Genomic DNA, 18,054 nt, shown 5'->3' on the forward strand with positions numbered 1-18,054 from the left:
AGCGTTTATTTTCTATACACGTATGCATAAATCTCCTTTCATACGTTCCTATATTTACTAATAAATGTTTGCGTGGGCCTCTATCTTTCTTTTACTTATTCCAAAGTGGGATTAAATCGTGGAATATTCTGATATCCCTCGACGTTTCTAAAACTGGCAATATTTTAGTGTACTCCCACCAATCGTAAGAGAAAATTAAAAAGGAAAATAGGGCAGCGCAAAGAGATCAATCACAAAAACCTTGCGGTTCCAAATAAACTTTGGACTACCGCCATTCTATATATTACAAACCAGTAATAAATTGCAAATTGAATTCCATGTACATCGCGGGATTACACGATATTTTGGAGTCGACAATATTCACAACGTTTTTACCAATTTCCTTTTATTTTTGAATGCGCGAGGGGTGAAACCGTTACGAGCAGAAAGCGTTCAGCCACGCGTGAAACATCGCGATCTCGCGTCGAGCGTTCCGGTATTTCCCCGGTAGCGTGTGGAACGCTGAAAAATCACGTGGAAGTGTCGGTGATAGAATAAACGGGATGTTCGACATTTTTACGATGCATTTGCGAGCGTTGCACGTTTCACCGTCACTACGTCGGAATAATATCGGTCTCGTATGACTGTTAATGCCCGCCGATACGGCCGGTAATTGAACCTCCGCGAGTTTTTTGAACACGGGTGTCCGTCCACCGGCAAATTCAATACATTCCCCCGGTAATGCACGCTTCCCCACATTAAAAGGTACTTTATGATCCATCCATCAGCCACAGTTGCTAATCACGGCTGCCGCTCACGCTCGATCTAGCCGTGCGGCGATGTGCAAAAATAATTATCATTTTTATAACCTGCGAAACCGGGCGGACCGCACGATTTTATAACGCGCCGTTACATATCGGAACGATGCTCGCCCGTGAAATTCTTTATTTACCTTCGTTTTGCAACGTAAAAGCCTTAGTTACTTTACGGCTACTTAAACCCCTTGTTACCCGAAGACTTCGCTATTCCCAGTAATGCTACAGTTTATAGTTAAGTGCCACAAGATCGCATTTTGATAATTAACCATTAATTCCTCCTCTTTTCTCAACCTACAAGCCATTTAATTCCTCTTCTTTATTAAACTTTTGCTACTTATCCAGTTACATTTTTGAATGATCACTGGAACGGTCGGCAACTTGCACAAAAATAGATCTCAGCTGAGATACCTGAAATACCTACAATACTCCACTTCTGAACAAGAAAAGAACAATCTAACAGAAGAGTCTCCACACCTCGTCCCCAGGTCAGTGAAGCTGTTACCGGATGGCAGGACCCTGATAGTTGGCGGTGAGGCGAGTCGGCTGAGTATCTGGGATCTTGCTGGTCCAACACCCAGGATCAAGACCGAATTAACCTCGGCCGCCGCTGCCTGCTACGCGCTCGCCATCTCGCCGGACTCGAAAGTCTGCTTCAGCTGCTGCAGCGACGGCAACATCGCCGTCTGGGATCTTCAGAATGAGACGCTGATCAGACAGTTCCAAGGTCACACGGACGGCGCGTCCTGCATTGACATATCCGCGGACGGCTCGAAACTGTGGACCGGTGGCCTGGACAACACGGTCCGCTCGTGGGATCTTCGGGAAGGCAGACAACTCCAGCAACACGACTTTACCTCGCAGATATTCTCCCTCGGCTACTGCCCGACCGGTGAGTGGCTGGCGGTTGGAATGGAGAACTCGAACGTCGAGGTGCTACACGCCACCAAGCCGGACAAGTATCAGCTTCATCTGCATGAATCCTGCGTGTTGTCACTGAGATTCGCGTCCTGCGGCAAATGGTTCGTCTCCACCGGCAAGGATAACCTTCTGAACGCGTGGCGCACGCCCTACGGAGCATCGATATTCCAGGTGAGAAATTTTCTGATTCGTTGTTAGCCGGTTTTTAATTAATAACCACTGGTTTGGGGACCTTCGTGACGTTTTAGTATTCACAAATGCATAAAACGGGAAAGAATGTTTATATTGACAAATGATCGTAGTACTTTTAATTAATTTTTGTTGCGCGGAATGTATTAACCGACGAGATGAATTCTTTCTCCAGTTCGATTGTTATTAGGTGATTCAAAAAAATGAACATTTGTGTAAAGATCCATAGTTTATTAATCATTGCTATTTTCTCTATATTGAAAATATTCCTATTATTCGTGGATCTAATAATGATTTAACGGTTATTAAACGCTTCGTTTAATTTTGAGAATTTATATGCACTAGTTCAGTAGACGCTCATAATGATGATAAATTTATGTTGCAATTTATTGGTATTATGAGTTTGTAATTTATTGTGCAACGGACTATAATCCATGATACGCAAGGAAGGATATGACATTCCGTAAAGGTTTCAAACTTTGTTTCACATTCCTCGTACCAGCATAAATTTATTCCATTAAGCTTTAATAAATATTAAGACAATCAAAGTTTCCAATCATTTAAAAAATTCTTTATTTCTTTCATCATTCATCATTCCAGTAACTACCGGAAGATATTCTTGAAAATCTAGATTGACGTTTACATTGCTAAATGTTGGTAATCGATTCCAGTCGAGTTCAGGACGTCTATAAATGTGGCAGCACTGAATGTATCCATCGGATAACTGAGTTTTATTTATTTCGCATTAGATATTGGTTTCTTTTAAAGTTTCCTTCAATCAAGTAAAATGATGAATTCAGCGAAATATTAAAACGTTGGAAAGGAAAATTAAATTTCACTCCTCCTATGAAGGACTATATATATATATATATAGTTTATTCGTTTTTACTTTCAGTGAAGAACATAAAATATTAGGAATACATCAGTTTCCTATGAACCCAACAAATAAGTTTGATATTGATACAAATGTGTTCCTTATCTTTTCCGGTAAATACACTATTATTCGATAGTTCATGCAAGAACTTGTACGACTTTAACTACCATTATATACGCAGATTCTCGCGTTGTTCTATAACTCGCGTCAGATTGTTCACGTGGAATGTGTCTCCTGTTATTTTCAGTCGAAGGAATCGTCCTCGGTGCTTAGCTGTGACATATCCGCGGACGACAGGTACATCGTGACTGGTTCCGGTGACAAGAAAGCGACCGTATACGAGGTGATGTACTGAACGGAGGCACAACCGGAAGCCGGACTGACTCAATCGAGAGGGCTCTCTTCGACGTGGGTGTATATATTTCTTATACAACATTATGAGAGACTTTGTTGCCATTATTCTTGTTATTGTTGTTATTGTTACTCCTGGCGAGGCAAGGATCACCGCGAGAACGAGCCAAACGAACCGGGAGACCGCGCACGTGTACCAATTATCGTGAGCGAAACGCGTCCGGTAAAAACGAAGATATCGATGGAATCGTTCGATCTATCGCAGTTGATTCGACGAGAGGTTAATCAAGGTAACCGCCAAATGGACAACGAAGGAAATTACACTTGTTTTCTTTCCTGTCCGAATTGATCTATTAAAGTCGGGACCGGTCGAGTTTTCCAAAGATAAATGTCTCTCATCGGGTGTCCAGGAAATCGGTTCGTTCCGCTCGTTGCACGCGTAAATCTCCGCCGGCGGCGAGATCGCGTGTTAATTAGAATAAACGCTGGCATTCGTAATCGCGTTTTCCCCCACTTGTACATTTTGTATATACGTATACATATTATATGTATATATAAATATTATATATCAGTCTTTAAGCATACCGTCATATTTTTCTACGTCCCCTAACAGTGAGACGACAGGCGAACTAATGAAACGAAATTGTGTAAATATTGTCAAGGCTTAGAAGATATAAGAGAAACGAGACGAGGGAGGATTAAATAAAAAGTGATACTCGAGATTAAGTATGCTGTTGATTCGTACTGTGTCCAGTAGGTACTCCAGATCCTGATGCACATCCAATACTTTTTTTCCTTTTTCTTTTGAACAGTGTTCTTTCAGTTTCTAGGTAAACGTCATCGTCAAAGGTAGGAAATATTAAACTATTACGCATAATTTATAATAGCTGCGTTATAATATTGGAAGCTGCAGTACAAAATTGTTCATTTTCAAATATGGTTTTTATAAACGCTGCGTGGATATATCTAAATAAAATTTCATTTTTCCCCAATCAATACCTTAGACATCTCGTTGAATATTTTTGAATTTGGATTTGAATATTTAAATTCGAATATTTGAATTTCAATTAAAATCAGAGAATTCAAATTGAGAAAGTAAATTTCTAATTCTGCCGAAATTTGAATATAGAATTAAATTTAAATCTACAGTTTGAATTACGTTTCCATTGTCAAGACAATGCAGCGATTTACGAAGTCGGTCGCCGGCGAATATCCGCGCAGAAAAATGAAAACGCGTCGAAACATTGTCCCGTTGTTGTAATATAAAAACCGATGAACGGCGGTAGCCATTTCGAGCCGCAAAATTCGAACGCGGCTGCCGCACCCGTCACCAAAACTATAAAACAAGGGCGTCACCCCATCCGCGTTAGCTGCCGGCGTCCCATAAACGTGTCAGCGTTCACCGACAGAGAGAGGCGCGCGACCGTCAGTGGGAAAAAGATACGGGGTCGGCAATATTTAGTCCCAGCGTCAGGGGGATCGTGTCACGAAAATCACGACACCGTTTCGACAATAAAAAAAAAAGCCGCGGACTACGTGTCGGCTGGCGCGACGCACGCGATTCCCACCGGAAACAAATTGCGGCGAACGCGATGACGGTGTCGTGCAAATGCCAGTGTAACGAAACAGCTTACCGCAGGGACAGGTGGAAGAGGGGTGAGACGAGTCTGCGCGCAGCCGGGCGTCGCGACGCCTTAAACTTTGAGCATACCGTTCATTTTATAAACACGTACTATGGAACAAACTAATTATTCATCGGTCGAATCTACTAGAAAACTGATTAGATACAAAACATTTGTGTTCGTGAGATATTCAATGAAATACTAAGCAGACTTATTACGCTTATTATCGAAATTATCGTAGCAAACCTTATAGTTCCGATAGTCGAAGCAGGATTCATTCCTAATACTTCGGTAACTAATTCATTTCTTAATACTTTCTCAGTTTCAGCAGTTTTAAAAATTAATCAATCTACCTCGAAGATACAAAACCCTAAAGAATATATCCAAGTATTACGAAACAGTAATCGAACACTCCTAACAATTTCTTAGAGCGGAGATTCCGTAGAGCACGAAAGGCGTTCGGAACTATCACAAAGTGAAGCAAAAATCTTCCTCAATCACCAACCACATTACAACATAAGCATTGATAGCGTTCAGATTTTTCTATGCCCGACCATAGAGACCGCGCGCGCATTCGAACCGAATGAATCCGTGCCGACTAGGCCCCGTGCGAATCGCACCACCCGGTACGTAATTAGCGATGCAATCCACGCTCGCGGAGCGCATATTCAATGGAAGGTTCATCGGCGTAATGTTATTATAATAGTGGCGCGTTTTGCATATGTGACTGGGTAGCGGGTGCAAAGTGGTAGGGGGAGGAGGTGGAGTGGACATCGCGCGGGCGCCGGGAGAAGACGAGCACTGCGCGGCGAACGTAGCGGACGGCCAGCGGAAGCGCGCAGGGGGCGGTGGACGATTTTACACGGGCTTCGCCGCACGCCGGCCGTATTTGCATGGTAATGATATGCGACGCGGCAGGACCGATGGAACGGGGAGCTGGTAAAACGAACGGACCGAGGGAATTGGCCGGGGCTGGCGGAACGCCGCCGGTATTTCGCGCACAAGTTTTGAATGTCGCGGCTAAATGCATCGGTTATTACTGGTTAATTCAGCTGGCGGAAAAGCGAACAGCCGGCCGCCGGGGCTTTATTTATCTTAGCGCACCTGTTTTCCCGGATTTTATTCGGCCGCGTGCGCCGTTTCCGGTATACGCAGTGATTCTCGTGTCCGCCTTTGGCGTCGAATAGATATTAATTTTCTAGAAACTAGAAATTCTGCGTTAGACAGAACTTTCGATAGAAAAAGATATTAACGTATGGGGAGTGTAATTGATGATAGGAGTTCGAGATTAGTTAGCTCTTTGGCGTCTTGTATATTTAACGGAATTAATCCTTGAACCAGTGGTACTATTGTATTGCGGCTTCAATAATTATTGTGATAACTTAATTCCCGATCCGCTATAATATAGTTACCGAGACACTGTGAAGCTTCCAAGTATTCCTTCAGGGCGGTGATACGCAACGATTTCGAAAATCTCTGGCTGCTGCGGTAACCGTGCGCACACCGCGCCTAACGATCGACGAGGTATTGCGCGAGCGGCAACGCGTCGTCAAGAAGCAAGAACCTGGTCTTCGCGTTTCTCTGGGATAAATGAGTCCCAGGTAGCCGTCCGGTAACCCTCGAACGGGCTGATTCGTCGCGCGGCGAATCTCTGAAAATAACCGAAACGCTTGCAACTCACGCGTCCGTGTTTCGTTACACGGTAGGATAGCCTGCCTGTGGACGATGATAGAAAGCGATGGATAGGGGAAGTAGGGGAGGATGAGGAGGGCAGGACGAGAGGCGATGGAACGCGTGACCAACATACGACACGGTACACGGCCCGTAAAAGGTACACGGCTCTCCGCGAAATTGGACATCGGCCGCGGCAGCGTAATAGGCTCACGGGACGGACGGAAAGTTCAAGTTACCGTCCGCTAACGATCCCGAATGATAGCGCTACGCTTCGCTTATTACGCCGTTACGTATTTTTACGCGCGAAATGGAAATTACACGGTGTCGGGGCTCGATCACGATCGATCAAACGTTCGCCGCATCCGCTCGCGGCGGCGATCACTTCGAGAACGGTGCTCCGCGCCGCGGACGCGTCACGGTCCGCGGGGAGCGCAACGGTACCGCCGCGGCGCACGGGAAACGCAGCTTCTAATGAAATAAAAGGCTACCGGGCGAAGGTCCCCGGCCCGGCCCGATTAAGTCGTTACGCCGCGTTTGCCGATCGAACGGACGCCGAGACCCCGCTCGTTAATCCTCTTACCGCAGAACAAACTACGCCGGTGTAAACGATTAAAGCGATGACGCAAAGAACCAGCTGACTGACAACGCTGATCTCCGAGCAAGGACAAGTTTGTTGTACGCGTGTCGAAGCTGAACAGGCTGGTCCCGGAATAGCGAACCTAGGCACTGGGAACTATGTACTCGCGTAGTGGTCGCATTTTGTCCCCGAGTGTGGTTACAGTTGGCTTTGCGCTGGAAGCTTCCTTGTTATGCATCTAGTGGGATGTATAAGATGAAGATAAGTTCTTGATTTGTAATGGGACACTAGAATGCTGATCTCACTTTCTTCGTAGGTTTTAGAAATTCTCGTTTTGTCAAGGTTCAGCCGAGTTGTAACATTATTCAACTGGTTGGGTGATTTTGGCAAGCTCGGCGACCTTTCCTTTAGACAGGTCAGGTCTTCAGACATAGTCAGAACATGGAGTAGTGCATCATCACGTATTGAATTTCGATTAAAAATTGGAATGCTTAAAATGAAACGTGGCGTACTTGGATCTAACAAACGATTCTTCAATGATCGTCTCGTACTAACACGAATTCGAATGATCGGTGAATGTAGCGCCTAAAGAGGCTTTGTTAGGTGAGTTTCATCGATGAGTCCCCTTGACACACCCAGACCGAAAGGCTCCATAATATTTTAATTCGTCATGATACACGGTACCCGTTCGGGCTCAGCTTGGGGTCTGGTTAGGCCTTGTCTCATCAACGATGCCCATCCTCGGGAAGCTGATTTTACGAGTTCGCCACGTCTTGCTCGGAGACTATAAGCAGGCTACGGCTAACTATAAGAGTCCGGGATCCTGACTTGCTCACAGAACATCGATTACGCCGGAGTAAACCGCTCGTGCACCATTCTACTTACGCTTTCGTCGCGCGGTGGGAAAAAGCGACGGGTCGAATGCCGGTCGATTTTTATCGAAGCCAGAGTACAGGGACCACCCAGGCGTTTATACGCGAGCTGACACGCACGTACCGCGTGCACGCGTTCGCGTTTGTGAGGCATAGAGGTGGCAGAGCCGGGCGCGGGCAGTCAGAGCCTGGCTGGCTGGCTGGCTAGCTGGCTGGCTGGCAGGCGGTCAGGCACCCACACTCAAAGCGCTAATTTTCTCTCTGTCCGTTGGCGACCCTAGCTACGTGCCGCGGCGCGGTGCGGCACGGTGCTCACACAAACGTGGCAAATTAACAGGCACGCAAATGAGCGAGTTCACGCGCTCGCTTTCGTGTTCCCCCGCGCCTCTCTCGTCACAATTGGACACTAATAAACGCGCCAATGTGTCTCCCTCCTTGCCTGACCCACACCCTGCATCCCTTATCCCGCTACTATTCTCTACCATCCAGTTCTCTGTTGCGCCTTCTGTGCCTGTCTCTGTCTATCGCTAATAAATCCTATCTGCCGTTCCTGCCTCTCTCTTTCTCGCTCTCTGTCTGACTATCCAACTCTTCGTTTTCCGCGATGGTTCCGAGATTATCCTCTCTCTTCGGACACCTCCTTTGTCCTTGACTTCCTCAGACCTGCCACTATGCACGGTTCTTGGCGGGGTCATTGTTAGTGCCTTGCTACAAATAACGGATGACTAAGTAGCGGATACTTTCGCGCTAGTGGAAGAGATTTTTGCTCGTGGTTTTGCTTTTTAGATAGGATTTCGGGACTTTTTCATCCTGTAATGATTACATTTATTAAAGTAGTGTTATGGTTCTCTAGTTTCAATCGACACTCGTGACGTTTCGTCGAAACTAGTACGACGTCAGCCGGTTTCTCCTTTACTTCACGTCTTTACTTCATATTGGAACAGTTTCAGAAACAAATTGTATGGCACACGTAATGAAACAACGAAAGTATTTCTCTCTCCGTGAAAGTAAACAATGTCGACATTTTAACAAGACGATGCCGTAAGTAACTTTTCGTCTGCCAGTTTTCTTTTTTTTGTTACATTGAATCAAAAGACGCATATTTGGCCGAGAAATTTCCCAGTATTCGCGACAAATGAAAACGAATCGACTTCAAACGAGACCCGTGTTTTACCGAACGACGATTACAGTCGATAAAGGTTTTCGTTCGACTTTCTGTTTTTCTGTCGCTTCTCCGTTCGATCGGTCGATCCGTAAAGGAAATCGTTTCTCGGAAATCGCCGGGCAAAGGAACAGTGACATGTAATCTTGCGCGGCGATGGAGAAAGCTCGATCGCGGGATCCACGGTGATTTGCATGTATAGGATGAATGTGGAATTATCGGCAGTTCTTTCCAGACTCGTAAGCGAGGAAAAAGCTGATTTCCAAGATACGATCGCAGTGTTGCTTCTTCTTAAAATCAGAGACTGCCGAGTTTCTCCCGAGCGTGCCGATCGAGTTTTCGGAAATTGGTTCCCGCCCACTCTCGGGCTAAGCGATGAAAAATATACAGCAGCGTAAATCCTTCTCGCACGACTTAACATAATTACGTAAACGGAGTTAACAGGAAACTGAAAATATGTAGGTGCATGTTACTGATCGTATCTGTTACCATTTTATGCTATATTTTTTGGTTAGTTTCCCCTATTAATTAATTATGCGATGATCAGTGGCAAGATAATACTCTTACATGACTCAGTTACCGTAGTCTATAAGACTTTCTACATTCGATCGTTCTCTTGCTATTCGACAAGGCTTGTTAAAAAAACTTATCGATCGAATTGTAATCACTGTTTTACAAAATCCGCCCCCAATGAATCATGCAATAACGGTAGAATCATCATTTTAATGTTACTCAAACAATCTACTGAAACCAGAGGTACGTTTCACTAAACGTGTTCCTAACAGCAAAAAATACATAGGAGGAACTAATTATACTTGAACCAGAAATTGCTCGTAACGAGTAAATAATTCTTCAGTGCTGCCGGTTGAAAACTTTCAATGTAATTCCGCGATTTTTGGTTGCAGAGACCATCGGCCGCGTTTTCGCTCGCCGAACGGACCGCGGGACGTTGAGGCGACGCCGCGCCCATGAAAATGTAACAGCCTCGTGGCGGTTGTTTTTCTGGCGTGTTAACGCAACGACAAAAATTGCAGTTACGCGAGGCGGTTGCGTGCCCGTGCACCTGCTTGCGCGTGTCGAAAACGAGCGCCAACGCGTATCGCTCTCCCGTCCCGATATTGCAATCCTCGCGTGTCCATAACGTTGAAATTTCGTTTCCCTTCGTGTCCGGCAACAATGGATTTTCGGCTTCCGCTTTTTACGTTTTCAATACCCGACGAATCGTTTAACGACCGGCGCACGGAACCGGCCGAAACAGAACGCAATTCTTTCACCCTCCCACCGATTCGCGTGTCGTTCCGTTTTTACGATCAAACCCGAGACAATGGCATTTATTTTCGTTGCTAACGAATTCTTAAATAAACCGTTTTGAACCGAACGCTCTAGGTTAATGTTGCCCTTGCCCTATAATATTGCGTCAGACTCGTGGCGAAAATTTCAAATAGAACTTAAAAGACATAAATATTATTCGATTTGTTTGAATGCAAATTATATATTATTCCTCTGCTATCAATGATTATGCCTTAGAACACATGTTCAGATAGAATAAGACTGGAATTTTCTCTTATTTTCAATAACTTATTAATAACAAAGTGGTTAGATCGATCACAGTTCAGAAAGAAATCATAGGGCATGGGGTTAAAGACGGATGAGTTTTTGCAAGTAGCAGCTGTGGAAGCTGGTAACTATTCATGTTTGAGTTTCGATGACCTATCCTGAACATATTTACATATAATCGAGAACTGTGCATTTTAAAATGCATAATTCCGTAAAATTCGATTTCAGTAATTGGATATTTGGATCTTTTACAGTGTATTACGAGAAAGCCTCGAAGTCGTACAGTGTGGAATAATTTAATCGAACAGTTTAAGTACACGGTCAGTTCTATGTACAGTCTCCGTAGTCCTTGATTCAATTCATCTCATTCGATATTTCGTTACAATATTAACATTTAGCATTAGTTCAATGTTGCCTCACCCGCATGAGGGTGACATGGCACTCGAAACATGAAGGTCAAGCGTGAATAGACAAGGCAATGTTTCAAAGCTCAAGTTCTGAATATTAACAATACAATTTTACAACGATATACGTATACTTTGCTTAAGTAATGACCATGTTGATTCGAAAGGGTTAAAACAGGAGCATGTCCCTCCCCTCCCATAATTTCCGACGCATTCGATCCCGGTCGCGCCCGCCGTTGTTCGGACAAAATGCGGCGGAGCGAGGCTGCACACGCGGCGGATATCGAGATTCAGCCGCGCTCTGCGCGGAATCGCGCCGATACCGAGGTACCGGCACGAACTTAATTAACATGTCTCTCGTGTCCCGCATCCGTATCGCCGTTCTCCATAAAACAAGCCGTGAAACGCAACACCGCCGATGAACCTGTCCCGCATCGGGCTCCGGCGAGTAATCCGGTAAGACGTTTAGCCGGCGTGTTCGGTCGTTTTAATCGGGATCATCCGGTATCGCGAAGTTTCTTTTTCGTCACGGTCGAAATTAATCGAAGAAGTGGCCAAGAAAAAGGGAAGTAGACCGTGGTTGCGAGAAAGAGAAGCTGGGGAAGAGGAGAGGCAAAAGAAGGAAACGGAACTGTTGAGGCTCGCAGCGAGATGGAAAAGGAAGGAAGATAGACAAGAGATACAGGGAGGGACAAAGAGAGAATGGAAGTAACGTAAGCGAGAGAGGAAGCATTTGCCAGGACACTTTGTGCCTCGAGCGTGGCCAGTGCAACGACATGCATCGGCCGCAGCAAGGGCGACATTATCGCCGGTTGCACACACCGCGTGGCTGCGGATGGTGCGGTATAGTGGTTAGGGGCGGTTAGGGCAGTGCACCACAAGGGTGGTCAAACCGCAAACGAGACCACCGTCCTGGCTATCTGCTATCTGGATAACCACCGCCGCCGCCGATGCCCTCTCCGCCTCCGCGCTCGCCTGCCGCCTTGCACCTCCGCCGCCTCCGAGCAGCTCCGTTAGCGTTGCACACGGATTCACAGGACAGACCGGCGATACCCGCTTACGTTACACCCGCTTATCTCGCTAATTTCGTCCTGATCGATCGACCAAGCCCCCCGTAAGAACACGGTAACGAGCTGTCGCACCGCATCTTTCGCCTTCTCCTCCTGATACCTCTTTCTTCGCATTTTTTCTTTTTCACTTCGTCCTCGAGTGTGGACGTCCGTCCACCTCCTACGGGACTGGTGAACGTTTACTGAGCCCAATTGAACGTTACGAGAGTTGTGCTCGCTCGTTAACCTTTCGAGTGTTGTGGGTTTACACTCACACGCTGTAACGCGAAATGATACAATTTAGCAGAGAGAAAACCGTGTTAAAGGAATTTGTTCCTGTTAAGGTATGGAATTGATGTCAATATCGGTGATCGAGAATTGATAGCGGATATTTATATATTCTTAAATGTAGTGGCCCGAAAATGAAAATACATTTCTGTCGCTTTACTTTGTGATCGTAGATACGTATGCAAATGAAATGAAAACGCAGGGATTTTTCTTGCGCGATACGTTTTTGGGTTTTGTTATGGAAGTCACTCCGTTAACGATGGAGATACTGTGTGTTTACTAGTAAAATAGGATATCATAATTTTCCTTCTTGTAAGAGGAAGATGAAGCTTTCAAAAATTCGCTTCCACTATATCCGATGAAACAGCTCCATTTTCGATAATAAAACTCAAACGAGCCTTCCCCTAGTGAACACTTGATATAACTCCAGTCTCACTCCTCGAGAAGATATCCATGTCTATAAAACAAATGGACGTGAACATCATGATGCCCCAAGGACACCGCAATTTAAGATATTAAACATCAACTATCGAAAAGAAGATTTTCAAATTTGTTGACTGTTATTAAATTACTATCACCTTCTTAAAACGACAGTCATTTCATTACGTCGGACTCTTTCAAATATATTAACGTCAAAAAGCTACGTACGCTCCAAAAGTAGGAGGGTGGCAACGAAACTTGAAGTTATTCTCCACCCTGATTGATATGCTATCATTTACATATCGTGCGCCTCGGATAACGCACTGGATCGAAAAATTCCCCGGAGCGTTCTCGATCCGCGGGGAACCGCCCTCGGGAAACAGTGGCCGGCGTTTTTCAAACGGGACGCCCGCAAAAAGCGCAACGTGGGGTAGTGTGGTGCGCGCTTCTTTCTCGTTTTTTCCCCTCTTCCTCCCTTCCCGCCGTGCACGACGTGCCCGGCGATCGTAGACACGAACGAATAAATTGAAAAGCCTGGGAGGGGAAGTTCTTTGTGGAAGGTGCGAGGATAAAAATCTCCGGTCGCAGTGTGCAATTACCTTGGCATGTAATTGCAGCGATTCACTCAGCTGCACCGGCCTGGGCTGCACGATAAATTCCTCCTTCTTCGCCTTCCACCCTTTCCACGTACCCCCTTCCTCACCCCGGCGTCTCAACCCCCACCACGGCTCCCTCTAGTTTACGGCCAGCTACCGAGGAACTTAAGCGTACCACGACTCATCGGCTAAAGGGGCGCCTGTATATTTATGCAGCGCGCACACCGACGGTCCGCCGAGCGGGGGAGGGAAGGGGGCGCCGACTTTTATGTTCGTACACATGTTTAGCTGCGTTTACGATTCCGTGGACCAGCTGCCGTCTTACGTGGACTCGGCGAGCCGCGCTCGTCGTATTTTCTGCACGAGGCCGCACTCCGAACGGCCGCGCACCGTTTTGTGCTGATTTTAATCTTGGAGTCAGCGATCCGTACTTGCAAAATTACTCGGGAAACCCATGCTGTCGGAACGGAAAATGATATTTTTCTGGATGCCAGAGGTAGGATTGGTTGAACTTTCATGAAAACAGCCAGTTTATATAGTGCTCTTCCCCTAGGATTGCGCTTCAATGACTTCGCATGTCACAAGGATTTTGGAGCTAAGGTACGTAACAGTCAACGGCTGTGTAGAAGGACAGCGAGAGAGGGCGCGACAAGGGTGAGTTGTCAGTCAATGATCATAGAATCGAGTCTACTGCTCCGTGTAATCGCATTAGCGGTTCCGAATGGTGCGATCGTACAGAGGCAGCGTACAATATGCTCCACGGGAGAGCCACATTTTGCGTCCGCAGAGAAGCTCTCTCGCGACACCAGGTCTGATGGCAATTAAGATAACGTTTAGCGTTTCGCTAGACCGACGAGCAAGACACCGTGATGGAGCAGCAAGCGGAAATTGAAGAGGGAAAGTCGGTACTTGTCTTACGAATACCGCTGTGTCAATAAAATATTTAACTGTAACGGTAACGGTTGATGGTTGTTACTAATAAGTGTTAGTAGCAAACTTCCGTGAAACACCTTAATGTTAGTTTTAAAGAAATCAGCACATCGTCTAGAAATATACACGAAAATGTAAGTGAAAAGACTGTCGAACCTCCAAGGATTAATCAGAAGAATCTATTTCCATAAGAATCTTCCTTAAAAAATCCCCAGGAAATAATAGATCAATTCTGCAGAATTGCAGAAATTGACAAGCCCACCCATTTAGTTGCCAAGATTTCTCTACAGACACAACATTCAAGTACCCGACGCAATCAAACGCCCCCGACCCGAGACCCAAAGCCGAAGAGTATCACGGAATCCTGACCGCTGCCCCTCTATAGTCGCGTCGCCGGTCCCGCGTAATGTGTCCACAGTGAGGTAACCCGATAGTTCGCAATGTCCTCGTTGTATCCGGATATCCGAGTCCCGGGAACTCCGCCGGGTATCCCTATCGTTAATCCACCACGAGATCCCAGAACAGCCGTTGTTCGCCGTCGGGTCTGTGTCCTGTCGTCCGTGTCTCTAGTCAGAAATTAACCCTTCCGAGTCTCCGGCAGCGTTGCGAAGGGAAGAGGTGCTCGCAGAGGAAACGTTTCTGCGAGGCGAATCATCGGTCGACGAGCGATGGCCACGAGACGGCCGCATACCCGCGCATCTCTGTGTCTACACACAGACGCTCGGTCTCTCCCGAAGCCAGACGGAGAGGGCGAGAGGCGTAGTACAACCGCACGTGTGTACACTTTACATATGTATACCTTGCGCACGACGTATGTACACTGCGTAACGCCTATACGACAGCGGGCCGCGCCTAACGAACCGAAATGATATCTAGCCGGTAGTCGGCCGTGTGTACCGTACAGCAGAGTGGTAGTCGGTGCGATCGCGCGTATACACGCGCAGCTCCGCGCGGGAACACGTGTCGCCGGGGCAGCAAGAGAAGAGAGCAGCAGGCTCGCTTAATGCTTGGGCATTAACGCTAATTGATGGATTGTTTTTAATATTTAACGCTTCGTTTCTCCTCCTTCTACGACACTCGCGTTACCCGGCCGCCTCAAGTATACTCCTCTGTTCTCTTTTTCCCTATCCCCCTCCCTACGCGTCTTCGTTCTCAATCCTCGTCTCGGAGCCACCTTCTTCCCCATAGCGACTCCCAACGACCAGCTGGTCAGGTTGAGCGAGACGACTCGCGCGCGCACGCACGCACACACGGTACGTACCCGTACGTTTTATCGCGTTACGTGCGCTCGCGCTCTCGTGACGATACCCGGAGGGAGCACATCCGACCGCTCGTAGTAGACTTCCTATCGCACAAAGGCGGCGCGCGGAGCCTCGACGACGACGTAAGAGAGGTAGACGACGACGGCGGCGAAGAAGAGAACGCGCCCGAAGAAGAAGACCAAGGCGTAGTCGAGTACGTCGTCGATGTCGGGAACAACACGATCATACGCGCTCCGTGAGTCGGAGTATGGGACGGCGAGAGACATTCACCGGCTAGAGGGAGCGGGACCAAAGACAGACAAGGGGAGAGAGAAGAAAGAAGGAAGAAGAAGACTGCGAGATAGCCATGCAGCCGACACATACGGTAGTCGCAGATCGCCGAGCCAGACAAGGGACTCGAGCAAGCAAAATGGAGGGCAGGCGAGCGTGGAATATAAAAGGAGGAACGTGAATTCATATCTCGTCCGGGGGATCTCGCTGCTTTGCTGCTGAGAGACTGTTTTCGCGGGACGGTGACGGGAGGACGCGAGCGGGTCCGCGGCAAGACCGTGGAGAGGCCGTAGGATAGAATGAGAACGAAAGAACTTTCGGGAAAAGGGTGAGAAGGGTGAAAGAAAAGGATGGGTTAGAGGGAGGCCGGAGAGGCAAGGAAAGACTGCGTGAAGGAGAATGAGAGATTCGTGAACAGCCGGTCCGCGGTCGGGTACCGGGTAGGTGTTCGGCTCAAGCGGGTGCGAGACGAGGACGCTCGAATAACTCGGGATCGAACCGACTGAGACAAAACACAGTGATGGTGTTAGAAGGACCGAAACCGTGCTCTGTTTATCGCAGGTTGAACGGAGATGGAGGATCGACGGCAGTCCGCGCGGAGCACTCGACGAAACGACGCGCCTGTCAACCAATGAGCACGCGCGGCAGACCAATAGCACTGCGAGCCACGAATCCACGCTCGACTACTACGCGTCGTCTCATCTCTCAGCCGGGCCAGTCGTCCCCGAACCACGCAAGGAGTTGGGGCTCTTTTGTCTCGCGTAGCTGTGAATACGCGATGCGTATACACAATGAGCACCCCTCTCCGCTAAGGGCACCGCCGTGTACTCTGCCCGTGTAGGCAGGTGAGAAAGTACCGAGGGAGAGAGAGAAAGAGCCACGACGACCCGGCACACAAAATTCCCCGAGCATTCACCGGTATTACCGTGGACGTAACGTGCGGTTTTTCGACCGGGTTCTTTTTCAGGGACCGTTGCGCCGCGTTCGCTTCCTGCGACGCCCCCGCGCACGACAAAATCGTGCATAGATTAATCCTGATTCCGGCGACGCGATTCTTTTGTAACTCCCGGTGGTTCAATTCTTCCTTGATTTCTCTATCCGATGATTTTACTTTGACGTTTTTGTTCTAGTTTTTTTTCATTGCTTTTAGTTCTTCAATGTTTAGTTCTCTTGTCTTTTCTGACTCTTTCATCTCCCTTTACATCGATCTTGAGCAACCGGGCCGGGTTTCATCGGCGACGCCAAAAATCGACTCGAACGCGGTTATTCAGCCGATCGAACGGCTAGACGGCTTCCTGAAATACGACCGGCCATGAAAAACGAGCTTATAATACGGCCGGCGATACGATACCGCGCCGGTTCTAATTATGCCGACGATACCGAAGCTTATTTTTGTATTCCTCGCAATTAATTACTTTATTTTCTGAGAATGGACGTGTCGCTAGGAGTTGCGTCCCGAAACGGCGCGAATGGCAGAACGTCCTTGCGCTATTATAATGCAATGAAAATAAACGGAATGCCGTACGAAAATAAATGAGATAACGGCTTATCATTTGCTAAAAACAAGTCGTTCTTCGCATAAAAGAATAAAGTGAGCACTTCGTATCTCTTTGTTGCCATTCCTAATGTATCACTGGAGAAACTTGTAAACTATGGACCGCATACTGCGGTTTCAAAATATTTCTCTGCCAAACTGGGATATTCTTGAACAGACTCGCTAGAATCGCTACATACGTGTTCTAATAATGTTTGAAAGGATAAAGAATTTCATATTTATGGTAAGAGTACGTTTACTGTAAAAATACAATATTAACAACCGTAGAGTAATAATTCCGTTCAACTGACACGAATCGAGAATCATTCATTTTTAATGAATTTAATTCAAACTTTGCACAACGCGCCTCGATACCGTAAGGCATTGGAAGTTAATAAATCTTTTTACGTTAATATACGAAATATCGTGTAATAATGAGCGGATATTATATTACATTCACCATTTTATGTAAAAGAAGGACGTCGATGCACCGGATATCAAACGCGGTATCGCATTGTTTAACTACATTCGATACCGTTGACCATTTTTCACCGGCACTTTCGTTTCTCGCGTATCTGGCTTGTATCCCCTCGTAAAACCGCTACGGATACCAATCACGGGCTTACAAGCCGGACCGTAACGAGCGTTTCTAAAAGCCTCGGTCGCGGAGATGTTTTCTTAGGGTACGGAGAATTAGCGTACTTAAAC

At 46.9% G+C, this 18,054-nt stretch overlaps 1 protein-coding gene and 1 long non-coding RNA gene across 2 annotated transcripts in view; one reads left to right on the forward strand and one right to left on the reverse strand.

Annotated features, from left to right (window-relative positions):
* Nucleotides 1–3,862, forward strand: part of LOC116428820 (protein groucho) — a 59,618-nt gene extending 55,756 nt beyond the window's left edge. The window contains exons 11-12 of the mRNA XM_076371237.1: nucleotides 1,283–1,886; nucleotides 3,026–3,862. Of these exons, the coding sequence (XP_076227352.1) occupies nucleotides 1,283–1,886; nucleotides 3,026–3,133 (712 nt within the window). The 3' untranslated portion in view covers nucleotides 3,134–3,862. The remainder of the gene's footprint in view (nucleotides 1–1,282; nucleotides 1,887–3,025) is intronic.
* The window catches only part of LOC116428731 (uncharacterized), a 92,753-nt gene that overhangs the window by 11,354 nt on the left and 63,345 nt on the right, over nucleotides 1–18,054 (reverse strand). The window lies entirely within an intron of this gene.

This window comes from Nomia melanderi, chromosome 10, assembly GCF_051020985.1.
Source record: "Nomia melanderi isolate GNS246 chromosome 10, iyNomMela1, whole genome shotgun sequence".
NCBI classification, from domain to species: Eukaryota; Metazoa; Arthropoda; class Insecta; order Hymenoptera; family Halictidae; genus Nomia; species Nomia melanderi.